The sequence below is a fragment of the Sarcophilus harrisii genome, chromosome X, assembly GCF_902635505.1.
Source record: "Sarcophilus harrisii chromosome X, mSarHar1.11, whole genome shotgun sequence".
Lineage (NCBI taxonomy): Eukaryota > Metazoa > Chordata > Mammalia > Dasyuromorphia > Dasyuridae > Sarcophilus > Sarcophilus harrisii.
The window spans coordinates 59,895,519-59,922,436 of record NC_045432.1 but is presented as its reverse complement, the minus strand read 5'-3'; the positions used below and the strand labels follow the sequence as shown (position 1 = coordinate 59,922,436).

At 40.6% G+C, this 26,918-nt stretch overlaps 1 protein-coding gene across 3 annotated transcripts in view; it reads left to right on the top strand.

Annotated features, from left to right (window-relative positions):
* Window positions 1–1,323: 1,323 nt before the first annotated feature.
* HDX (highly divergent homeobox) overlaps window positions 1,324–26,918 on the top strand; it is a 103,705-nt gene continuing 78,110 nt past the window's right edge. Inside the window, exon 1 of one of the 3 annotated variants that reach the window (XM_031945007.1) lies at window positions 1,324–1,562. Coding sequence is in view for 2 of the 3 variants with exons in the window: in XM_031945009.1 (XP_031800869.1) it covers window positions 2,175–2,183 (9 nt within the window). In the remaining variant the exon portion in view is untranslated. Of the gene's footprint in view, window positions 1,563–2,063; window positions 2,184–26,918 lie in introns of those variants that run through there. The other 2 variants (XM_031945009.1, XM_031945006.1) reach the window with 2 other exon arrangements.

Below are 26,918 nucleotides of genomic sequence, written 5' to 3'. Positions count from 1 at the left end.
ACCTTCTTCCTTCCGCATTGTTATTTTCACTTGTCATTTACTTAAGCCTACCTCAAGTCCTGCCTTTTTCATGAAGCCTTCCTCAATTACAGCAATCCATTTTGGTATGGTTGATTATCTTATGACCTAGAACACAATCTATCATTTCAGTACCTGTGATTTCTTTCATCTGTGTGACTGGCCCATCCACATCAACCATTCTGTTGAGAGTTGCTTGGTCTGAAAACTGATCAATTTGTTAATAAGCTTCTATGACCTTAGCTAGACTGGTCTTCAAAAGACGTAAGACATACAGTCTCTTCCTGGATCAGTACTTAAAAATCTTTTCAGTTCAACAGGATCAAGGCGATCTGTCAGGGTTTATAGGTTGCTGATAAAACCCTCAAAACCCCAGGATTACCTTCCTACAATGATGAGGCATCAGGGGACTTTATTGGAGTTCAAATATTTAATGTTTCTGTTTCAGTCTGCTATCCTCATTATCCTTGCCCCAAACGACACTGTAAGCTTTTTCAAGGTTAAGGCCTCTTTTTTCAAATCACATCTCATTTTCTTGTATCCATTCACAATATCTAGCACACGTAGGACACAACATTTCAGTTAAGTGCTTGTGGACTGTTTTCTCAGTTGGAATCTAACTGGATCTATAAGAAGGCAGATACTGGAACCCCAAAGTGGGACACAAGTGTCCTTATGCTCACTGACAAGAAGACACTAACCATTACTCACAGGGCATCCCCCATTTAAACCAGAAAGCATGGGGAGTGGATGTGGAAAGAACTCGGGACTTGAAATTTGAACAAGGGGTTACTCTGGGACCTGGGGCCCGGACCTCAGTTTACTTATCTATCAAATGAAAGATTTGGGCTAGTCTCTAATGTCCCTTCCAGTTTGGGAGTCTTCTTTTTGTCTAGGCAAATAAGCTAGACTTTATTTCAATTAATTGCAATTCCAGTGAATAGAAAATCATTTTGATGGGGGTCGTTAGCGGGGCTTCTTGAATGCTTATGGATTTTATTAACTCCAAATGGATGTCTCCCCCCTCCAACACTGTATTAATAACATAAAGACCCCCATAGCTACCCATAATCACGTGCTCTTGGCAGCGTGCAAGAATTAGGCAGCTCCTGTAAATGATTGTCAAGTTGGAAAAGCTGGCAGTACCAGCCCAACAAGCTTATCTCTAGCTCCTGCAGCGGCAGGGATGCTTGGTGATCGGTGCTGTTCAGAGAGGGAGTGGCAGACACCAAGAGCCCTCGCTATGCCACAGCCGGGTCTGGGAGGGGAGGAGGCTCCCCCCGCTGCAGGCGGCCATCTCCCCTTCCCCCCTCTCGTGGGTTCTGGGCTGAGGCCGGGGACTGTCCGGAGCTGATCTCGGGCTCCCATTGGCCGCTGTCTGCCGTGACGTCACGATCATGATGAGAATTGATGATCGGACACGCTGATTTCATTGTCTGAGGCGGCGGTGGAGACCCAGGAAAAATCTCGCGGAATCCGCCCTGCCCGGCGCTAGCCCGCCCCGGGGAGCCTCGGATTACGGCCGCTTTCCCATCACGCCCGAGGTAAGCCCCGCACCTAGTGGAGTGGGCTGGGGGTGAAGGGCACGGGGGGGGGGGCAGGGCAGTGAGCTGCTGGTCCGCCCAGTGGGGGGCCCTCAGGGGCCGAGGCCTGCGGAGCCAGGGCGGTCGAGCAGCTGCGCGGGGCCCCCAGAGCCCAGCGTTGCTCCCCTCAGGGCCCGGGCGGCGGCGGGGCGGAGCGGAGCTGGGGAGGGGGCTGCCGCGGGCACAGCCCAGGGGGGCCCGGGGCCTGGGGCCCCGGAGCCGCCGGGTTCGGGGCCCGCCCCCTTGCCTCGCCTGGCCTGGCCTCGCCGGAGGAGGAGGAGGAGAGGAGGAGGTGGCGCCTTTTCCTCACATAAGAGGGGGGCGAATTCTGCCGCTTCTAGATTGTACTGGACAGTAGCTTTCCCACAGCCCGACTCTTACGCGCGGAGGGCGCTGCGCCTGCGCAGTCCCACCTGCGCGAGGGTGGGGCGCGCGGTGAGGGGCGGGCTAGCGTGCGCAAGCGCACTTCTCCGCTGGACTTGGGGCTGCACTCTGCCTGGGGACTGGAGGAGGAAGAGGAGGAGGAGGCGGAGACTGGTGAAGTTGGAAGGAAACCTAGTTGGAAAGCTAAAGATGAGCCTGGTAGGGATGGGATTTCTGTGGGTGGGGTGATAACATCAACTCTTCCAATGGACAGCATCATTGTCAGGTTCTTTTGGGCTGCTTCCCATTGACTCCATTCTCTTAGCTTCTCTTAAGCCCACCTTGCTACTTCCTCTGCAGTTAGAGCCCCACTTTCTCATGCTAAGTATGACTCCCTACCTGTAGCTGCATTTGAGGAGCCTCACGAGGCCGTGGGGCCTTCTGGGTAGGATTTTCCCTCCCTTCTGCTGTACCCTTTTCAAGTTGAAGCTACGTGCCTGAGTTTCCTCTTTTAGGTCCCACACCCTTGTCTCCTTAATTGTCCCAAAACCATATAAGCTCCTCTAATTTGGAGTGACCTCACACCCGACGGGGTTCCCTTACTCAGAGCCGGAGACTAACCCAACGACAAACTCTCTGGCACGTGGAGCCAGTAGGCAGCAGTTCAAGATGGCCGGCACCTTCTGTGCGCCCCAAGAACTAAGTGCTATTGGCTGAAGTAGTTGGCTGTCTGTTCTGTGCTTGGGACCCCGCCCCCCCCCCCCCCCCCCCCCCCCCCCCCCCCCCCGTGGAGGCATGCCATCAAATTACTCTTTGCCTTTCTTTTTTTGAAGGTCTTTATCACATCCCAATAGGTTTTTTTTTCTTCTGTGTCTCCACTGCGGCCATCTTAGTTCACACTGCCGTAATCTCGAAGCAATTACAAACTCTTAACTCTTCCCCATTCCCATTCCCTTTCCCAATTCATCCTGTATACCCCTGCCACAAGAATCTTCAAATCCTACTTCCATGATCACGTTTCGCTTCTCAGAAGCTTTTAGTGCCTCTCCATTGCCTGCTCCACCACAACTAAATTCTTCTGCCTAACTACCCTCAGGACCCCATCTTAATTCTCCATTTTTATTTGTCTCTATTCCCCATTGCCTGTTTCTTCATTGTCCCCCAAACACACCCCACTCATTCACACCTCTGCCCCTTCACTTGGGTTTTTACCCAATCTTCTCACTCCCCAATCCCCCTCCCCAAAACACACATATCTGGAATGCTTTCCCTTCTGTGGCTCACCGTCTTTCAAGGCTAAACTCAAGCCTTGACTGAGTGAACATAGGATCACAGATTTAGAGACAGATGAAAAAGTGAGATCTAGGGAAGTTCAGAAATTTGCCCTAAATCACAACTTCCAAACACACACATACACACGGATGATGACTAGACTTGAAAGAATTCAAAATCAGCATATGAAAAATCTAAAAAAATCACTGTTGTAGGCCATCAGAAATAAACTGTATGTTGATCAGTTTTTTTCCTCTTTCTCTAATTTATGCCGTTCACCCAGACTTTTTTTTTTTTTTTTAAAGCATGGGGGTCCATTTATCATAGTATTGGTGGTGTCTTTTTTTACTAGACACTGGCAAATTAGTCAGATATGCTCGGGGATCTAGAGATGGGATAGATTATGCTAGAATGATGCTTCCCATGTTTGGGGTGGGGAAGGACATGGCTAACAAAGTATGAACATGTAATGTGTTTATTTCCCTTCCCCCCAAATCTTTGGAGTATTATAATTCCTATCTCAATAATTATTTTGAAGATGTTCTCATTCACTCCTTTCCCCCTGTCTTATGTCTTAACCAAGTGTAAATTCCCCTAATTTTCCTTTCCCCATTGATGAGGCCTTCCTTCTGTTTTGATTATATTTCACTTGAGCTCTGCTCTTTTGTTTGGCCTTTAAAAGGAACCCACACAGCTACAAAAAGAGACTAAATAGAGGCAGGAGAGGTGGGTGCTAAAGCTTCTGGAGAGAAGCTTTCACAGCCACACAACCCATGATTATCTTAAGACCATAGATTTAGAGCTATAAGAGAGCATCAAGACAAACTAGTCCAATCCCTTCACTGGGTAGATGACACAATTGAGGTTCATATAGGTTAAGTGACTACCAAAGTTAACAGTAAGTGGCAGAACTGGATTTGAAACCATGTGCATCAAGGAACTGAACTAGCACTGTATGGAGTTAAGAGTAGAAAATGCTTTCTATTGGTGTGATTCTCCTGCAGGCATAGCTAGAATCCAGGAATGTGAGCCTTTATTCTGGTAGAACAAAAGCTTCTTGAGGACAGAAGCCATTTTTCCTTTTTTTTTCTATCTCTGGCACACTTCACATAGTTGTCATTTAATAAATGCTTTCTTAATGAGACAGGACCTCTGCTTTACTATGCTCTACTCCTGAAATCAGTGTCAACCATTCAAACTGTGATCCTATTCTGAGCAACTGTAAATAAAATAACAAAGCATAAGCATAATTAACATATAATTTTTCTGTGATTCGCTTAAGAGGCTCAGAAGTAGAATGACTCCAAAGTAGTTTTTCCATTGTTTAGCCAAAGTTCCATTCTATAAATTTTAACTGGGACTTTCTGACACAGAATGCATTTTAATGATGCATGCAGTAGGGAGTTAGCTGTAGTCTCACACTAGGGTGTGAATTGAAGACAGCACAACCGTGGCTTTCCACAAGAGAGAAGTTATCAGTGATCATCAAGGATACAAAAAAAAGTAAATACAATCCCTGCCCTCTAGAGCAATCTAATGGGGGAATTAAATATAAACAATTCTGAACCAATAAGACATAGGTTAAATTGGACCTAATCACAGAAGAAGACACTAGCATTAAGGGAATACCAGGAAAGGCTTCTGGTAAGTAAGATTCTAGTTGAGTTTTGAAGGAAGCTAGAAAAGCCTAGAAGAAGAAACAAGGAGAGACAGCATTCTGGGAAACAGGAACATTGACTCAAATGCATGGGGTAAGGAAATAGTGTCTTGTTTGTTTGAAAAGCAGCAAGGAGCCTGGGTGTCAGTGAAAAGATGTGGGAAAGGGGGAGTAAGGTAGAAGAAGATTGAAAAGGCAGGAGAAAGGGTAGGCTGGGAAGGTCTTTGAAAGCCAAAGAGAAGATTTTATACTGGATTCTGGAGGAAATAAGGTACCCTGGAGAGGAGCTGGAAAGAGATCTTCCTGAATTGAGGAAGAATTTAGGTTCAGAGAGGTCCACCTGAAGGAGGGGGCAGAAAAGAGGAGAAATAAATTTAGACACAGATGATTTCCTTGTATAGCCCACCATTGTACACTCAGAAACCAGAGGCAGATGAAAATGTAAAACATTAGGAAGTCAAGAGACATTCATACCCTCTAGCACCTAAAGAATGAAGGCACAGGATCACATGGTCCCCAGGGAGTAGAGGAATCAGCACCAGGTGGAGACATAGACTGGTGCAGAAATACAGACTGATGGAGAGATAGAGAAGAGAAACTAGTATTGGATGGAAATCTGAAAGGGGAGGAGATGGGTTGCTAGAACATATGTAAATAGGGGAAAAGATCAACATGGCAGGGAGCCATGACAGAGCTTCATCCAAGGGGATACTGTAAGTCATGTGGACTGTGCAGATACCTGTGGAGATGGAGGATTGCCAGAGAGAAGGTTGCTTAACTCTCAAGCAATTCTGAGTTTGTTTGTTGTTTTTTTTTTTTCTGCTTGGGGAAAGCACTTAAAGTAGTACTAGAAATCAGGAACAATAGTATAAAACTCAAATAGAAATTGGGCACCACTAATCTATACATAAGGGTCCTTGCAAGTGCATGCTGACTTAGAAACTGCTTATTATTGCCATTATCTTTGTTTTATTGTATTTGTATTTTGTTAAATATTTCCCAGTTACATTTTAATCTGGTTCCAGTGCACTAGGGAGGGTGGTAGGCTGCCCGTGTGTTTAACATCTTGGTCTACAGGATTGTATAGGTTCCTGGGAAAGGCAGGCCACACCAGAAGAGATTGTTTAAGGCCTCAGGTATGAGTCCTTTGAGTTTTCTGTTGGAGTAAATAAAACTCATTCTATATTTAATGTTTTGTTAGCCTGAGTGCTTTCATGGGAGACTGATGGCTTTCTTCCCTTGTTTGTGGAGACCTAAACATGAGCCAAAGTTCTGATGTTCCTCTGGGGAGACCAGGGTAGGAGCATGAACCATAGAATGATTAAAAAGCCTTCAAGATCAAGCCTTGTGTGTGTGTGAGTTTAGAGCTTTGATAATGGACCATAAGCATATAATAATGCATTTTTTCTTTATAATAATATATAAAGGATCTATAGAGTTGACATTTATACAGCATTTCAAGGTTTTCAAAGTGTCATACATCTTTTATTTCTCATTTGGTTCTCACAACCCCTGAGGTAGGTACTATAGATGTCATCACTCCCATTTTAGAGTTGACAAAATTGAAATCAATCCACTTGCCCAAAATTTCACACAGGATTTGAACCTAGTTCCTCTGAAACCAGATCCAGTGTTCTTTCCTCTGTATTACCATGCCTACTTGGTTAAAGGAGAAATTAGACCAACTGGTATTAGTTAGAATCCTTTACCTTCAGCAAGCATACTATGTGCAGACCTCAACCAAAGTCCTACTTGGATGCCTCATTGTGGTGTGGAGGTAACCCTAGATTCTTGAAAGTTGGACTAGCCATAACCATACCAGCAGGTCCAACCAATCTGAAATGTATGGATGTGGGGATGGATTATGTGTTTCTTGGGGGCGAACCAGTCTAATTAAATATTGAAAGATACATTATCAAAACCTTTAACCAATAGGAAATATTTTTCTTTTGACCACAGTAACTCATTAAGAAAAGAGTTGTCATCATAACTGCAGAGAGTGTCTTCCCTGATGGAATTAAAGACAGCCTTGAAACCCTGAATTGTTTGTATAGGGTGCTATGCTAGGTACCAGAAGAAAAAAACTTGACTTCTTCACTACACATGTGGCTTCTTTGCTGTGAGTATTTTCCCCACCCATGAGATCACAATCTTTCTTTGCTTTCATTCCATGTGATTCTTGAAGAACCCACATACAAGAGGTCTTCTCATTCTTTTTATAACTTGGGGGTACCAATGTATCACTTTGCTGTCCATCTCTCCTTCATCATTTTCTCTGCTTGACCAGCCCAACTCGTTTTAGGGGGATAATCCAAAGATACTTATATAGAAAGGTCTCGAGTTCATGGAATTCACAATCTAGTAGTAGTGAGGATATTACACATATGCAAATAACTGTAACTGTCTTAACAAACAAGTAAAATACAAATGTCTTTGCCTAGCATTAAAGGCCCTCCAAAATTTGGTGCCATCCTCCCTTGCCAGCCTCATTTCATATTACTTTCCACCACAAACTCTATACTTCAGTAAAAGCAGGTAATCTCTGCCCCTCCCACAATGAATCAATTAATAAGCATTTTTTCATCACCTACTATGTGTTAGTCCTTGTGTTAAGTGCTAGAGATACAAAAAGAGGCAAAAGACAACCTTCAAGGAGTTTATAATCTACCACATGCAAACCAGCACATCATTTCTTACAGAATAATAATATTCCATAACATTCATATACCACAATTTACCCAACCATTCTCCAATTAATGGGCATCCATCAGAGATTCATTTAAAAAAAATTAATAACAGCTTTTTATTTTCAAAATACATGCAAAGATAGTTTTTAACATTCACCCTTGCAAAACCATGTGTTTCAAATTTTTCTCTCTCCCTTACCCTCACCTCTCTCTCCTAGACAGCAAGTAATCCAATTTAGGTTGAACATGCACTTCTGCTAAACATATTTCCATATTTATCATGCTGCACAAGGCAAATAAAATCAAAAAGGGAAAAACAACAGTAACAAAAAAGGCAAAAATACTAGGTCCACATTCAGTCCCCATACTCCTCTCTCTGGGTGTGGATGGCTCTCTCCATAACAAGTCTATTGGAATTGCCTTGAATTACCTCATTGTTGAAAAGAGCCAAATCCATCAGAGTTGTCCATCACATAATCTTGTTGTTGCCGTGTACAGTGTTCTCTTGGTTCTGCTCATTTCACTCATCCTCAATTCCTGTAAGTCTCTCCAGACCTCTCTGAAATCCTCCTGCTGATCATTTCTTATAGAACACTAATATCCCATAACATTCCTGTATCATAGCTTATTCAGCCATTCTCCAACTGATGGCATCCACTAAGTTTCCAGTTTCTTGCCACTACAAAATGGGCCGCCACAAACATTTTTGCACATGTAGGTCCTTCTCCCTCTTTTATGATTTCTTTGGGATACAGGCCCAGGAGAAATACTGCTGGATCAAAGGGGATGAACAGTTCGATAGCTCTTTGGGCATAGTAGGGCAAATTGTAGAGCAGGGCTTCTTAAACTTTTATTTGTGACTTCTTTTCACCCAAGAAATTTTTAGGTGACCCCAGGTATATAGGTATATAAAAGAGGTATACAGATCAACCATTTACATTTAAATTAGATTTTAAAATAAATCATAATTTCATGATCCCCACATTTAGTTACAAGACCTTGTGTGAGCTTGTGAACCACAGTTGAAGATGCTGGAAGCTAGGACATAGAGCAAACAGATGGGAATAGAGAAGAGTGGAAAAGTATAAAAGAACCAGACTCTATAGGGCTCTGAAAACCCTGTTAAGGAGATTGAATTTTATTTGGAAGACTATAGTAAGCCATAGAGGAATTTTGAGCAGTGAAGTGACATGATCAGATCTGTGCATAAAAAAGAGTTCTCTAGCATCATTGTGGCTGATGTAGAGATTTGCCAGGAGGCTGCTGTAAAAATCCATACTATTAACTAGTAATGAAGGCATGAATTAAAGTGGTGTCAATGCAGCTAAATGGAACAGTGGAGAGAGTGGTGAGTCTGGAGTCAAGAAGACTCATCTTCATGAATCTGAATCTGGCCTCAGACACTTCCCAGCTGTGTGACCCTGGACAAGGCATTTATCCCCGTTTGCCTCAGTTTACTCCTCTGAGGAATGAGTAGCAGAAGGAAATGGGAAAACACTCCAGCATCTCTGCCAGTCTCCCTAAATATGGTCACAAAGAGTTTGACATGACTGAAATTTTAATAGAACAATGGTAATAGAATGAAAAGGAACATGTCAGAGATCTTAGGAAGGTGACAGTGATAAGACTTGATAACTGATTGGCTGGAAGTGTCGAGAGAAGAATCAAGGATCACACCAAGGTTTTAAACATGGGCAATAATAAGTGAATGATGGAACCACTGATAGAAGTTGAGAAGTCAGACGGTGTTCTTGTATTGAGTTTGTGAAGAAAGGGTGAGATCATCAAATGTTGGAGTACCTTTGAGGTTATCTGGTCTAATCCCTTCAAGTTAGAAGTGAGAAAAGTAAGGCCCAGTGGGGGTAAGTGATTTGAACCAGTTTGCCCAGTGAGTTACTTGGCAGACTCAAAGGCAGATCTCCTATAAGGTTTTGCCCTGCTGTGCCATCCAGTTTCTCCCCTTCATCCCATTTACTTTCCTACAAATTCTGTGACATAAAAAAAGGCTTTGTGATTTCTTTAAGACAGGTTTTAACCTTTTTGTGTTATGAGCTCCTTGGCAATCTGGTAAAAACTTCTGGACCCCTTCTTAGAATAACACTTAAATTATGGGAAGAAATGCTAAATTTTAATCTGAAGTTATAAGTTTTTTCCCTTCCAAGTTCATGAAATACTCCCCTCCCCCAAACTGATCCACAGACTCCTTGGGTGTTTGTTGATTCCAACTTAAGGACTGTCCTAAGATCTTTTGAATTAATCTGCATCAGAGACTCATAGGATTATAGATTTAGAGGTATGAAGGATCTGAGAGCCATCTAGTCTAAACCCATAATTTTACAGAAGGGGAAACTGAGGCTCAGGGAAGGCAAATGTCCAAGGTCACACAAGTGAAAAGTGGGAGAAGTGAGTTTTTTTTTTTTTTTTTACTCCAAATTCAGCATTCTTGTCATTGTATCCTACCGAATGCATCATTAAAATGCATTCTGTGTCAGGAAGTCCCAGTTGAAGCTTATAGAACAGAACTTTGGGTAAACAATGGAAAAACTACATTGGGGTCCCTCTGCTTCTGAGCCTCTTAACCAAATCACAGAAAAATAACATTAATTATGCCTATGCTTTGTTATTTTATTTACAGTTGCTCAGAATAGGATCACAATTTGAATACTTGACATTGATTTCAGGAGTAGAGCATAGTAAAGCAGAGGTCCTGTCTCATTCAGGAAGCATTTATTAAATGCCAACTATGTGCAGTGCCCCAGAGATACAAAGAAAAAAGGAAAAATAGTCCCTGTCCTCAAGAATCTTATGTTCTGCTAGAATAAAGGCTCATATTCCTGGATTTTAACTATGCCTCCAGGAGTATCGCACCAACAGAAAGCATTTTCTACTCTAACCCATGCCCTATACTGTTGATGTTCCTTCCAACATAATGGCCTCCCAGTTGATCCTCCTCTTATCTCCTATGACCTGTTCTTCCACTGCACCTCAGCAGCACCAAGGATCATATGTCCATATCTCACCGCTATCCACGTGTTCCATTTTCATGGCCAAGAACTCTGGAATTCCTTTATGAGACTACAGGCTCCTGTCCTTTCGTTTTTTCCTTTGCTTCCCTCCTCCTAACCCTGTTTTTCCTTCTCACCATAACTTTTAGATCCCCTAACACTCAATTATATCTCCCAGGATCAAGTCTTGCTCTTCCTTTACTTTTCTTCCTTTTGCAGTCCTAAGTCTGTAGTTAAGCAGCTCGATTACACAGAGTCCTCTATGACCAAATTCTTTGCCTCCTGCCCTATTGCTACTCATGCTTTGCTAAAACCCACCATCCTTCTCTGCTCTGATCCATGCAGAATTGAAGAGTGCATTGAGATCCCTTTTCGTTATAGCTGCAGCCTACCTGCAACAGGCCTATTGCACTTTGCCTTTTGCATTGTCTTTTAAGCAAACTGGCCAGTGTGATATCAATTCATTTCCCACCTGTATTAGCACAGGCTGTCCCTCATGCTTGGGGTGTACTCGCCTCGCCCCTTTCTCCAAGATTCAGCTTAAGGACCTTGTCTTCTATGGGGCTCATCCAGATTCCTCTAGTTATAGTAATTAATTTCCATTTATTTTGTATTACTGGTCTTTGTTCACGATGTTTGTCCTAACTGAATATAAGTAAACTCCTTGAGAGTGGGAACTATTTTGTTTTTGTCTTTATTTCTTTAACGCCTTGCAAAATTCCTGACACACAGTAAGCACTTCATGAGTCTTTATTGGATGAATATATAGAAAGTCAATACATTAAATGTAGGGAAATCTTACCCATCTTATACTCACCCATAAAAGATATTTCAGACTTTTGAGTGGCAGGCACCTAACCTTTGATTGGGAATTGCCTTGAAGTGAAGGTTACTTAGTTTTGAAGGTCCAGTCAGCCATAGCAGTTCATCAAATCTTCTGCTGAGTGCCAAGGGCACAGCTGGTACTCAAGGAAAAGATGCTGGGCACTTGACCTGCCTATTCCATAGAGATATTGGAAGATCACTGAGCGGCAAGATGGCACTCGATTGTCTTTTCCTTTGCACATTTGCATTGCAATAAAGTCTAACTCTGTGTGGATTGTTTGGGGCCAGAGAAAATCTTTTTTTGGGGGGAGGGGGGAAGAGAAAGTTCAGTGCAGTGAGGAGCCATTGGGGACATCTTGAGCACCCTTTAATATGCAGTCATTTCTGAGTTAGGTTAGTCAGCTCTTTGCTCTGATTAAGAAGTCCCCTGGTATAAACTTCCTCGCACCACAAAGGGGGCTGGGTAAAAACCAGAGGTTCAGAGAGGTGGGGGATAGAGAGCTAAGGCCATACCACGAAGCTAAATGCCATGACAGTTGCCCTGTTGGGGGTTGTTCTTGATGTGCAACTGTCTTCATAGAGGATTTCCAAGTGACAGATCACAAAGTGGCAGATATTCAGGCAAACTGCCCCTTATGCTCTCTTGCCATGCAAACAATAGTATCCAACAGCCATGCTCACCTGTGTGCCCAGGGCAGCTTCTCCTCTCATTTCGGAGGGACTCCAGCTATTGTTCTAGCAACCACCAAAGCTCTGCATCTTCCTTGGAGTTACAGAGAATAAGGAAATTCTTTAGACCATCTTAGCCCAGATGTTCCATCTTCAGGGAAGGTGGAAAAGGAATCCTTATGGCTCTTCAGCTATGCCCCAAAGTAAATAATGAAAAGTAAGCTTAACCCATTGGTGGGGTTTAGCTTGGACAGATAGGGTGAGGGTACACTTGTTAATATTTCACTTTTCTTTCTACCTTCAAACTTTTCCCATTGTCAGAGGCTTTGTAGCATGTTCCTTCTTCCCTCCACAGAGGTGAAAATTTGTATCTGGAAAGAGAAGAGGAGGGGAGAGAAGAGGAGAGCTCCTTAAGAGATGTTTGGGTATTTACCTCCAGACCAAGAAAAAGGAGGCTGAATGATAAGAACAAGAAGGACATTTAAGGGAGGGACAGCGAGAGATTGGAATAAGTAAATAATTAAAGAGACAATGAGAGGATTTCTTAGTCGGGTTGTAGTCAAGGATAGCTTATAGTTCTGCATTAGCTTTGTGCGCTCTTGTATTGCTCTGGTTTTTCTGTTGTTTGGTTAGGGATTTTTGTTGCTACTACTATACATTGCTAATACGTTCTCGCTCCCACACGGGCAGGAAGCATCCTTTAAAGGTATCTTTGAAACAACTCTGCACTCTCCTTGGCCAACCTGAACAGAGGCTAAACAGAACAGTGAAACTGAACAGAAGGGGAATTGGGGCAAGCCCAGAAGAACTCTGTAAACTGTAGGAGAATCAGTTTTGCCAGCACAGGCTTGAAGGGATTACAGGAACTACAAGTATCTTTGATTTTTGTCTGGCCCACTCTTTTAGGAAGACATAGTAGAAACAGAAAGCCACCTTTGAATATCAGGCAGTCAGTTATCAAAAAAAATTCCTCCTCCTCCAAACACACCTGTGATCTATTTTGGATGAGCTCTCAACTCTCCTTGTATCGGTGATTCACAGTAAGATGATGGAGTGGGTCAGTTTTCCTCTGGTTTTCTCCAGCTGGGCACTTGTTAGAGTGGATTCCACAGCTTTCTAAGGGACCAATTAGTGCCCTAGTGCATCTACACCTATTGAAAACTATTCTTGATACAGTGGCTCCTTAAAAGTTCTTATATCCTTGAAGGCTGCTGTGAGATTCCAATGCTTAGAGACATGTGGCAAGAATAGAGAGGAGGCCGAGATGAAATCGGTTGACATCTCTCTTTAAATTTGACTGCCTGCAGCTTGGAATGTTTCAAGGTTTGGCACTGGGGGAGCAGAAGAAAAATACTATGGCTGTTTTCCTCCAGCATTGCATTGATGAAGACCTTCCAATGGAATTGCTTTCAGTTGCATGAATTCTAGATTGTCCGGATCATCCAGACCTCAGTTTCCTCCTCTCTTAAATGAAGATATCAGCCTAGATAACCTTCTAGCTTTGGATTCTGTGAGCTTAGCTATGACCTGTTTCAGCATCAACTTCTCTCTGGGAGCAGGACTCCATCTACTTAGAGAGGAAAATCTCTCCAGGATCAGGTGAATTGTCTTCTTATGTGGCAGCAAGACCCTTTGAAGGACATTTGTGTTAAGGATTTAGCTTTTAACATTGCAGAGAGGTTCCATATTCATTAAGCATCCAACAGAACGCCCTGCAAGCTAAATCGATGGGGCTATGGGAACGCTAAAAAGTCAGTTAGCTGGGGTCTTATTAGTGAAACGGATGGCCAGTCCTGCCCCCTCAGTTGATGTCTACTTGTTATCATTGTTGAAAGCCTTTGATGAGTAAAATTTTGTGTGAAGCACTACGTTGAGTGCTGTACAAATGGGTCCATTATATATCCTTGGTTCCTCTTCAAATAATCTTGCAAATGTTTAGGTCTTCCTATTGTATCCGCCTAGTGAAACATGAATTCTTTGAATCCATGAAGTGTTTGTCATTTGGGGTTTTGTATCCTCAGGTTATCACCCCAGAACCTTTATACTGTACTTAATAAAGGTTTAAGACACGCTTGTTAGATTAGATTGATTGGTCCTTGCCCTCTGGGAGTTTATAATCTAAGGTACAAATGACAGACATGAATGAGCACACAAAAATAATTGACAAAACACATAAAATTAATAAAATAGATTATATACAAGCAAACTCCTCAAAACAGTTGTTGGCTCTTCTTCATGAGGCAGTACCTTAATGATTGCCATTTCCCTGAAGTTTAATGCCTACTCTCCCACCTTCTATTTCAAAGGAAGTGATATCTTTTTGTTCTTCTGATTCTCTTGACCCTTTTGAAATTGGTTTAAGACTTGCACAGAGCACCCTACATTAATGGTGCTTGTCCACAATAGATGCTTAATAAATGCTTGTTAAATGAAGGGCAAATGATCTCCAAGTGATGACAAAAAGTGGTCGCCTCTTTTGTATCTCTCAGCATCCTTTGAAACTACTGACTGGAAGCGAGGAAATTGCTTTGCAAGTTTCTATTCCAATCTCTCAGGCCTGACAGTTATATTGAAGCAAGATGTGTAGGAAAAACACAAGTGAATGTAATACCTTCCAAGCAGCCATGGTGGTCTTTTCTTGCAAATGGCTGTCAAGCTACCTGAATTGAATGATGTCAACAGAATCAGAACGACCAGGCGTGCTTGTCGTGCTTTTGTTCAGATTGTTCTCTGGGCTTGGAATGTCCTCCCTCCTCCTTGCCTATTGAATTCCTTCATTTCTTTTCAGTCCCAACTCAAATGGTACCTCTTAAAGTCTCTTTGTATTCTCCCCTGGCTTATTATGACCCCCCCTCCCATTCAGATCTCTCAAGGGCCTTGGTTTTGTAACCCCCTAATGGACTTAGATGTGTGTATTTTATAATAGTCTGTTTATGCCTTCCTCTTCTCCTAATTTTCTTGAGGATAAGGGACCATGGCTCATTGAAGCCATGTTCTGTCTTCCCTGTGCCGGAATCATTTAATACATTTGTCCCATTTATTGTATCGTCCTGTTCCATTAGCCCTCGGCCAGTATTGTGTTCTATATAGTATCAGGACTGGATTCTCTTTTGCTGGAGTACCTCAACTCTTTCCTCTTGCCCTGGTTGGTGACAATGGCCACGTTTCCAGGAACCCCAGTCTGCTTTTGAAGTCATCTATTCATGTATGGTGATGATATGAGATTATAGTAATTCTACAGGTTTAGAAAAAGGGAGTTATTCCTCTTGTCATTAGATTTGTCTTTGGGCTGTGTTGTGTGGACTCTTTAATCACAGAGTTCAGCTTCTTAGTTTAAAGAAAATCAGCTAATTTTGGGCAAGAGCACTGGACTGGGAATTGGAAGATTGTTTCTAATTAGCCATGACATTAAGCAAATCGTTTCACCTATCTAGGCCCAGTTTTCTCATCTCCAAAATGATGGGATGAAAGGCATCATGGTGGAATAGTTAGAAAGGGGAAGGGGAAGGGAACGAGCATGTATCATATACCTACTATGTGCCAGGCACTGTGCTCAGCACTTTACAGATATTATCTCATTCAATCTTATTTGACTGGTTAGAGGGCCAGTTTGGGAGTTTAAGGGTTTAAGATCAACTTTTGATAAAGCAAGCAGTTTTATCTCTCTGTATCCAGAGAATTCTCCAAGATTTTAAATTGCAGAGGAATTATTGATTTGCCTCCATGGAGGAATTTTTCACATTAGGTGTTCCCTAAATTGATGACTAGAAAAAAAATTAAATTAGGGGATTGGATTTGAGATATATATTTATATATATGTTGTGTGTGTGAATGTATACATATATGTATAGATATTTATTAAAGGTTTTTATTTTTAAAACATATGCATAGATAATTTTTCAGCATTGATCCTTGCAAAACTTGTATTCTAAATTTTCCCCTCCTTCCCACCACCCCCTTCCCTAGATGGCAAGTAATCCAATATATGTTAAACGTGTTAAAATATAATTTTTAAAAATTATACATAGGGTCTTTATAAAAAGTAGTATTTATTTGTCCAAATACATGCAAAGATAGTTTTCATTATTCACCTTTACAAAACCTTGTGTTCCAAATTTTGCTTCCTCTTTTCCCACCTCCTCTCTCCCTAAGACAGCAAGAAATCCAATATAGGTTAAACATATGCAGTTCTTCTCAACATATTTCCATATTCATCATGCTTTGCAAGAAAAATCAGATCAAAAGGGGAAAAAAACAAGCAAACAAACAACATCATCAACAACAAAAAGGTTAAAATACTGTGCTTTGATCTACTGAATATTCAGTTTCCATAGTTCTCTCTTTCCATCACATAGACTTGATTTTTAAGGTACCTCCCAGCTTTAAAATCTCTTTACATTACTATCACTGTGGCTCTGATTTGATGAATTAATATATACATGATGCCATAAATTTATAAGTAGACATTGAGGTTTGAGAGATTTTACTAACTCCGAAGAACTAGATACCTACTTACAAGAAGAATTTCTCTCAGGTATTTGGAAGCGCCCTCTCCCCCTCCCCCTTTTAATAGGTTAGTATGGAATTAAAACTACAAAGGACTCTTTCTGTTCCTATCTAGGTGACATTCTAAGCATACGTGTGTTTCTCTGTTCTGGGAAAATGCACTCTCTTAATCTGATTTGGAAAACTACAGCAAAATCTAGGCCTAGTAAAAACCTAAGTAAAGAAATACAATTTCAGTCTTTCCTAAACAGAATCTAACTACTTGACCAAACTTTGGCTGGGCTATTTAGCATAGGAGCTGGGAAAATGGAAGGAGGTAGAGGTAATAAAGGCAAAATCCCATTGTAATGGACTCTTTAGGACATCCAGATTATTCTGGTATAATGAATAGTTGGAAATCACATTCCCATTATATAAGGCTAGAGATGCTCTAGCTTCTCTCTGAATGGGATTAACAAATGAAAAGAAACACTTTAAACTTACTGCTCCCTAGTGTGAAATATGAAGCTTGTCAGATTTGAACCTACTGTGCTTGTGGAAATAGGAGCATTTTTCATTAACTTGTGGCTCTAATAATGGAGGAAGTTTTTTTTTTTTTGTTTTTGTTTTTGTTTTTTTTGCTTCATTAGCTGAGGGCATAGTAATGTAAACAAAAACAACCCATTCATTGAATAATTGTCTGAGGCCTGCCCACTATGTTGTTCTATGTCCTACAGATTTTATCAACTTTTGGCCTTTACTTGTAATATATTTTCTGTATTTAAGATACAGAGATGCCCTTAAAGCTCGGTAAATTGGACAGAGTTTACCTGTGAGCTCTGAGACATAATGTCCATAGGACCATGGGCAAATCACTTGGCCTTTTATTGTTCTAGCAAACTCCCAAAGACTCTAAAGTTCCAAAAAGGTGCTGACCTGCCTTGATAAAAGGAGTTTCCACACTGGAGAATTGCTTATATCAATGAAGTCTCAAGTCTAGTTCTTACGTCTATCCCTGGGATCCTATAACTGAAGACCAAAGCAGATGACTAGCCAGCAAATTCATTCATTGGGTCTCTGTTTACATGTCAATTGCCATCTCTAGTCATGTGTGTATGTAGTCATTTCAACAAAGGTAGAATAATTTCAGTGTCTTCCAGTGATTGAGAATGTGCTTGAATTTTCTAAGTATTTTCACATATTTTTTTTATTTTTAAAATTTTATATTCCAATTTCTTTTTTTTTTAACTTTTTATTGACAGAACCCATGCCTGGGTAATTTTTTACAGCATTATCCCTTGCACTCACTTCTGTTCCGACTTTTTCCCCTCTCTCCCTCCACCCCCTCCCCCAGATGGCAAGCAGCCTTATACATGTTAAATAGGTTACAGTAGATCTTGGATACAATATATGTGTGCAGAACCTAACAGTTCTCTTGTTGCTCAGGGAGAATAGGATTTAGAGGGTATAAATAACCCGGGAAGAAGAACAAAAATGCAAGCAGTTTACATTCATTTCCTAGTGTTCTTTCTTTGGGTGTAGCTGCTTCTGTCCATCCTTGATCAATTGAAACTAAGTTAGATCTTGTCTTTGTTGAAGAAATCCACTTCCATCAGAATACATCCTCATATAGTATCGTTGTTGAGGTATATAATGATTTCCCGCTTCTGCTCATTTCGCTCAGCATCAGTTCATGTAAGTCTCGCCAATCCTCTCTGTATTCGTCCTGCTGGTCATTTCTTACAGAACAATAATATTCCATAACATTCATATACCACAATTTACTCAAACCATTCTCCAATTGATGAGCATCCATTCATTTTCCAGCTTCTGGCCACTACAAACAGGGCTGCCACAAACATTTTGGCACATACAGGTCCCTTTCCCTTTTTTAGTATCTCTTTGGAGTATAAGCCCAGTAGAGACACTGCTGGATCAAAGGGTATGCATAGTTTGATAACTTTTGGGGCATAGTTCCAAGTTGCTCTCCAGAATGACTGGATGTGTTCACAATTCCACCAACAATGTATCAGTGTCCCTGTTTTCCTACATCCCCTCCAACATTCTGCATTATCTTTCCTTGTCATTCTGGCCAATCTGACAGGTGTATAGTGGTATCTCAGAGTTGTCTTAATTTGCATTGCTCTGATCAATAGTGATTTGGAGCACTCTTTCATATGAGTAGTAATAGTTTTAATTTCATCATCTGAAAATTGTCTGTTCATATCCTTTGACCATTTACCAATTGGAGAATGGCTTGATTTCTTATAAATTAGAGTCAATTCTCTATATATTTTGGAAATGAGGCCTTTATCAGAACCTTTGACTGTAAAAATGTTTTCCCAGTTTATTGTTTCCCTTCTAATCTTGCCTGCATTAGTTTTGTTTGTACAAAAACTTTTCAATTTGATATAATCAAAATTTTCAATTTTGTAGTCAATAGCGATCTCTAGTTCTTCTTTGGTCATAAATTCCTTCCTCTTCCACAGGTCTGAGAGGTAAACTATCCTATGCTCTTCCAATTTATTTATGATCTCATTCTTTATGAATGAAACCATGACTTATGATCATGAACCCATTTTGACCTTATCTTGGTGTATGGTGTTAAGTGTGGGTCAATGCCTAGTTTCTGCCATACTAATTTCCAATTTTCCCAGCAATTTTTGTCAAATAATGCATTCTTATCCCAAAAACTGGGGTTCTTGGGTTTGTCAAACACTAGATAATTAAAGTTATTGGCTGTTTTGTCCTTTGAACCTAACCTATTCCATTGATCAACTAGTCTATTTCTTAGCCAATACCAGATAGTTTTAGTAACCGCTGCCTTATAATATAATTTTAGATCTGGTACAGCTAGGCCACCTTCATTTGATTTTTTTTTTCATTAATTCCCTTGAAATTCTTGACCTTTTGTTTTTCCATATGAACTTTGTTGTTATTTTTTCTAGGTCATCAAAATAGTTTTTAGGAAGTCAGTATTTTCACATATTGGCAGTTGTAATCAAGGTGTAAGGGTCTGATGAAAATAAAAAAAAATTTATGAACATTCACAATATAATTATAAATGGTGCAAATTCATCAGCTTGCTAATGATTGTCCTTTCCTGTTGCAAGTATTAAGTTCTGTGGTCTTGAGCCTTTTTGGTAGAGACAGATCTCCTTTATATAAATCTATCTTCATTGAGTTTCCTATGAAAACTTACTAAGTTCTATGTAATCAGTGACAAATACTACATGTTATCTCTAAAGTAGTTTTTAAAAATAGGATTTCTTTGAATTCAATGTCCAATTTCTTGACAAAGTTGTGAGCTAGGGTGTTCTAAAAGTTCCACATGTTTCATATTTCCAATGAAGAAATAGAGGCCAATTATTTCTTTAAAAGGGAAGAAGAAAGAATGTGCACAAAATACAATCAGCAATTTTGGCCCAGCAAACATAACTAACATCCTTTCATACCAATAAAGCGCATGTTGTATCTGTTGCTGGACATGTCGTTAGAATTTGTTGAAATGTATTTTTTATTGTTTCTGCAACTTGTGACAAGTTAATTTAAAGGTAAAGAAAAAAGAAAAGTAAAAAATAATTTAAAGGTAAAGAAAAAAGTAAAGGAAAAGTAAAGGAAAATGCTTTTTGAAAAGAAGAGAACCATTCATTATAAACCACAGACCAAAAATAATGGTTGATGAAAGCAAGTTCATAGGACCAATTGATATAAAAATGGCAAAGTGTCATTACACTGTAAGTAGAAAATACTTTACTATGTATAACTTCTTCTAAGAGAAAATTTTTTTGAAAAACTCTGCTGTGGTTAATGTGAATCATCCCTCAAGAGCAGATAGTAGTACTCTTCTCCTTGCCCTCTCATCTTTTGGGATTCTTGTCCTTTCATAAACCCTTCATAGAGGATTTTTTCCTCACCCCAGTACCCTGTGGACAGTAGTCTGGACCTTAAAATATTTCTTGTCTAACTCTGTAGCATTTGGGATGCCCTTTTCTTACTCCTCACTCTTACTACATGACCATCCAGTCTCCTTTCCTATACTTGATCTGCTTCATATGCAAAAATCATCATAGATAATTGGCTGCTTATACCTACCATGTCTTCATTTCTCCATAACCTTCTGGTTCCCTGCAGTTTTGGTTCTTACATTTTGTTGTTTCATGATTTACTAATCTGTGATTAGTGCTTAGTAGCAGAAAAGTGAGACCCTTTTCTCACATCATGTCCTCTGAACTAGGCTCTGTTCTGGAACCAAGCACAGAGGAGCTGTGTAGGGCACCATATGTCCATTGATGTGTGTGGACATTATGGCCATCCCAGATTACATTTATGTTTATATGCTCCTTTATGGAGGTACAAAGTACTTTTTCACACCTTATCTCTTTTATTCCTTCCAAATGCTCCAGGAGGCAGGTAGAACAAGAATTCTTATCTCCATTTTACAGGTGAAGAACCGAGGCCCAGAGCAGGGTGGCAATTTTTCCAAGAGCATTGGCTTTCACTCTTCCCAAAAGGGGGATGTACTCAGGCTTCCCTGGCATTTCTTGGAGGAGACTAGCTGACATGTACTTATCCTGCTTCTTATTTATCCATCTGTGGTAGGGATCTTAGGCCACAGAACAATACTGATTCCCAGGAGAAAAGGTCACCTGGTTTTGACCAGATGTATTTTTCCTAGGGTTCTGTTACTGGGCCATTGACAAAAGGAAGGATGGTGCTCAAAAAATAATGTTTGGCAATCACCAACTGTGAAAAACCTTCAGTAAGAACAGACTTTGGCTTTTTGTTATGTTTTCAAACTAAGCTCTCATCACCCTGCCCACTTTGAGAAGAATTGATTGATGATGGGGCAGGCAAACTCTGGAGTGTGCATTGAATCCATAATTCAAAGTATTTGCACCCAGATGGTTGAGTGGATGTTGAAGACTGGCAGCGATGGAAGACACCTATATGTGAAAGGCAGTGATTATTTAGTATAATTCTAAGGGAAGCTTGACATCAGCAAATCTTGTTTGTGGCTCAGCTTTTCATTTACAGGTATTAATTTGAACTTCTCATTTCGCTCAGAGCTGATTTTTTTTTCTTAAGGGCAGCTATTGACTTCCAAGACAAACTACATTAGGTGTGTTTCTTCATATTAGGAAATCCGTGAAATTGCAAGTGGGCTTCTGATGAGTTATCAGTTGAATGTTCTCCCATCGATTGGCTTTTCTAGGGAATAGCTATTCTAGATCCATCTGTTTATTTTTTATCTCCATCCATTTATTTTATAACTTCACTGTCTGTGAAAAGAGACTAAGGCTTAAATTGTGTGGGATTTCACAGCACCAGAGATCTGGTTAACCCTTTTCTGGTGGGCCAAAAGGAGAAAGGGTCGGGAAATATGGCATTAGAGGAAAAAAAGATGCCCTTTGTTTTTACCCTCATTGCCTGTGCAGTATCTTCCAGATATGACTTGCTTAGCACATATGGAGATTTCCCGTGTGGTAGTTTGGGAGCAGATATTGTTATTCCAGTCTGTACTGTTGTTATAATGAAATTTATCTTTCCATAGGTTAGAAATCACAGACTCATAGATTATTAGAGCTGGAAGGGACCGGAGGGAACATTTAGTCCCAAATTCCTCATTTTGCAGATGAGGAATTGATTTTTTTTTCTTTTTTCCCCCCTAGAGTTAGCAGATAACTCTGTTTCTTTATCAGACTAAAGATAAGATAATGACACAGTTGCCAAAAGTGGGTAGGTAATTCTCTAGCATGGTACTAGAGAGACGCACAAAGAGAAAGCATTTGTGTGTCTGTGGGGGCCTGGGTTCTTTGCCTTTTATAGGCTTTTCTAAGTCCTGTTCAATCTGTTTCTTCCTCTGGCTATACTTACAGCCCCCAATCTTTGGAATCAGGAAAATGCACAGTCATGTCAAGAGGAAAGGGATTCTTCTTCTTTCCTTTGCTACTCTTCTTTGTATCCCTTTATTTGAGTTCAGCAGAGAGTTCCATATTGGGTAGATCGCTGAATATTCCAACCCCCTTCAACCCAGTGTGATGAAGTGGATCAAGAACTGACCTTGGAGGCAAGAACATCTTAGTTTAAATCCTGCCTCAGACACTCAGCAGGCAAGTGACCCTGGGCCTGGCATTTCATATCCCTGGGCCTCTCAGTTGCCTTATCTGTCAAGTGAGGGATTAGATGGGATGGCCTCCTCTAAGGTATCTCCCAGCTGTTCCTGTTATCCTTTGCAGCTTTAAGCACAGGAATACCTGACTAGACCCTGACCACTCCCTGATCTTGGTAGCCCTGGTGTTTTTTGGAAAGACTTAGGAAGCATTCAAGTTTACTTAGCACCAGGAGTCAAAGGCTCTAGAACCAATTCAAAGGCTTATTTCTCCTCAGTGTTACTGCTTACTTGATAAAGTAATATTACTAATAACAATTTAAATATTTAATCTAATGTTTCTGTTTGACTTGTTTAATCAGCATTAAGCAGAATGAAAACTAGAGTAATGTCTCTGACATTTGGTTCATTAAGCTATTAATGGAATAAATTGTATCACTTTGCCAAAACCCCTACTGGCAGGATCTTCAAATATGCTGATTTTAATCAAACTTTATTTCCAACTCTTTCTCAGTGTGAATTGAGGGCAGTAAAATGAAGTCCCTTTTTTAACCCTACGAAGGCCTTTGAGAAGAAAAGATGGGTACCATACTATCTTACCACAGACATTGAGCATCCTGCTCTGTTAGGAGCATCACAAAAAGGCAAAAAGGAAGTAGAAGGAGAGCCACCCAGTTCCTGAAAAATACTAGGTTTTTCTCATATGCAGGCAGGATCTTCAGGGCTCAACTTCAAAACTCTTTGTTCTTTATGTATACTGCTAGTGAGCTGAATTAGTTGACTTCTGAGATTAGGGAGGAAAATGGAAGGGATGGAGTTAGGGATGAACCCATTGAAAAGTAATAGCTGGCAGTAAGGGAAGAGATTGAAAATACATGTGTATATACACGTGTCTATATGGGTATATATGTATGCATACATATATATGTGTGTGTGTGTGTATATATATATATTTGCAAATATGAATTGTATATATCGGCTTAAAATTAACCTGTGCCTATTCAGGGTATTTGTGGGACAAATAGCCCTTCACATGTTCAATAGAACCTGTGCCATTTGCTGTATTAGGTAATCTAATCATTGTAAAAGTACCTAGCCAGGACACCTAGATCCTTACCTTGCCCTTCTTCTATCTAACTCTAATTCCAAGATGTGTGACTCTGGGTAAAATGATTTTCCCCTCAAGGCTAATTTTCTTGTGCGAAGTTTTCACTAAGCTTTTACATTTTAATTCTGTGATTATAATTATGAGATCTCAAGGAAATCTGTTCAGTATCTTCCATCAGAGAAAACAGGGAAATAGAGGCTACTTTTTTGAAATATTTCGACAACAAATGGAGGAAACAAAAAAGCTTGAGTGCTCACAGAGGTGACTCCTCTGCTATCTGGAAATCTTGGTTATGAGAATGACTTGTTCACATGCCGGTTCTTGGGAGTAGAGGCTTTGATCACCGTTTTTACATAACAAAAAGATGTTTCCAAAAGATTCTTAAAGAACATGGTCATTCTGTATCTACTTTATGACAGCTGGCCCTTACATAGAATGTTCTAAGGCTTGCAAAAGTTACCTTATTTCTTTTATCTGAACTTCCCGACAGCCCCGTGAAATAGATATTATAGGCATCCTTATTTGAAACCGAAGACTATGAAGAAGATGGAGAAACTGAGACTCACAGAGGTTAAGTTGCTCAAAATCTTGCAGTTAGAAATTGTCAGAGACGGGATTTGAACCCAGACTTTCCTGCCTCTCAGCCTAGCACTCCATTCGTCATACTGCACTAACTTAATGTAGATTTCCTCTTTCATAATACCTTCAAAGGTTGAATGATTTACAAAATACCCCCAGAAAATCTTTTCTGTCCTTTGTTGCCTTTTTGAAGAAAATGACACACAAATGGACCTGTAACAAGAAAGAGGTGAGTAATGGTAGCCCAAGGCAATGGTCTCACTGTGGCTCTGGTCTCACTGGAAGCAGATGGCCTAGGAACACTGACCCAAAAGATTAGATGGGAAGGTGGACTCCTGGAGGAGGGTGGTGGAGGGGCAGGAACATGGTGGGTCACTACAGCCAGAAAAAGTCACCAAAGAGTTGTAGCTTGGGTAGTGGAGCCTTGTGACAAAGCCCCTTTTGACCTCTCCTCATTACATGGATGTGGATACCTAATAATCACAAATTGAAACTGTGCTATAGTTTTGTTTTCCAAATATTCCAAGACTGATTATGGATAATAAGATTGTAGATCTGGAGCCAGAAGGGACATTAGAGTTCTTCTAGTCCAAACTCCTCTTTTTACAGCTGAAGAAACTGAGGCCTCAGGAAGTGCTCCAGGTCCTAGGTCAGTAAGTAGGATATCATCTAATTCTTTAGACACTTTTCACCATGCCAACAGCAAGGAGGATTAAATCTTGATGTTTTATTTCCGGAGAGAACACCAGATTCACAGAATAGCATGCTCATTTTTGTTCTGCCCTAAATCAAAATGCATTGATATTACCTTTTAGCAGTTGAGATCATATTCTTCTCTAAGGAATGGTACACAAAACCCAATAAAAGTAAAGTTTATTTAACCTTTGGGAAGGAGCAGTACTTTGGAATTGATATTATGGGTTAGGAATCTGCTATAGTACAAACCATCCATCCTGTTTCTCTTTTTTTTGTAACTTTGTATAAATAATTATATGAATAGGAAAGTTTCAAACAAAAATTTGGTTAAGGAAAATATTTAACTGAACTGAATAAAACTCCATTTCCTGGCATTCCTTTTCTAAAAGCCTCTTGATCATGCTTCTGCATGCTTGATTTGGTATTTGAACCCTGTGTACTTCTGCATAATTTGGACAAACAATAAGCCTTTTAACCTCTCTAGTTTTTATTACTTAAGTTTACCTGAGTACAGTCAAGACCATATCATCTTGATCCCTTAGGGATTGAATCATTCTGGAGAGGCAGATTTTTAGGATGGCTTATGCTGTGTTTTACATCCACTAAGCCCTTTAAACACAATAAAACATTTTAGCCATTTTGAGTGGAAGTTATTTACCGTGTCTGGAATGCTCTTTCTCTTCACCTTTACCTCCAGTCCCCTTCTTCCATTAAGAAGCAACTTGGTGGGCCACCTTCTACGGGAAACTTTTCCTGGTCCCCCGGTTATTAGTGTTTCTCCCTCTATAATTTGCCTTCCATTTACTCTGCATGTATCTTATGTGGACCTAGTTATTTCCATGTTCTCTCCCTCTTTACTTAGAATGTAAGCTCCATGAGGGCAGGGACTCTCTTTGTTTTTTTCTATGTTATTCCCAGCATGTGGCACAGTTCCTGGCACACAGTAGGCATTTTAATAAATGCTTGATGGGTTTATGACACATACATCTAACTTGCTTAAATAGGGCCTACAAAAGATAATTGAATCTTCTTCTTTGATGACTCACTTTCCTTATGAACATTAATTATAGTTCCTGCATGGGGTAGATGAGTCCTACTCTTTTTGGTAGTATTTTGTTTTTATATTTCTGTGCCACCTTTCATTCATAAAGTGCAGATATTGTGCCAAATATCCCTGGGAATTATTAGAGCAGTTATTTCTTCATTGCATTTAGCTCCAGGGTGAATTTCCCCAGCAGTTTAAGTCCAAGATAATGACAGTTTGGGGCAGGAGATGAACAGTGTTTACTTTCGATCCAAGCTACATGGAGAATTTACGTTGGTAGAAACTTGTTTTGGTAGCCGTATTAGCTCTGATGAAGAATGGCCCTAGCTCTTCAGTGACCTTGTACTGTCAGGACTTAAAATCCATGGCTTAAAGCTTGGGATTCATTTGCCAGCAGGATAAAATGTCTGCCTTTCAGGGTAAAGCTGTGAAAATAACTGGATTCTTGGAGTGTCCCAGGAAAATTCCTCGTCATATTCAGACACCTCTGCCTTCCCCCCCCCCCCATCCCATGCTGTGCTTATTGTTTAGTCATTTTAGCTGTGTCTGTGACCCCTTTTGAGATTTTCTGGCTAAAGATACTGAAGTAGTTGACCATTTCCTTCTCCAGCTCATTTTACAAACAAGGAAACTGAGGCAAATAGGGTAAAAGTGACATCTTCAGGATTACACAGCTATTAAATACCTGAGGCCAGATTTGAACTCACGAAGATGCTTCTTGTGGCCTTCAGTTCCGGCGCTCTATCCATTGCAGTGCCACCCAGCTGCCCCACACTTTTAAAAAATGGTCATACTTGACATGTCTTTAATGAAG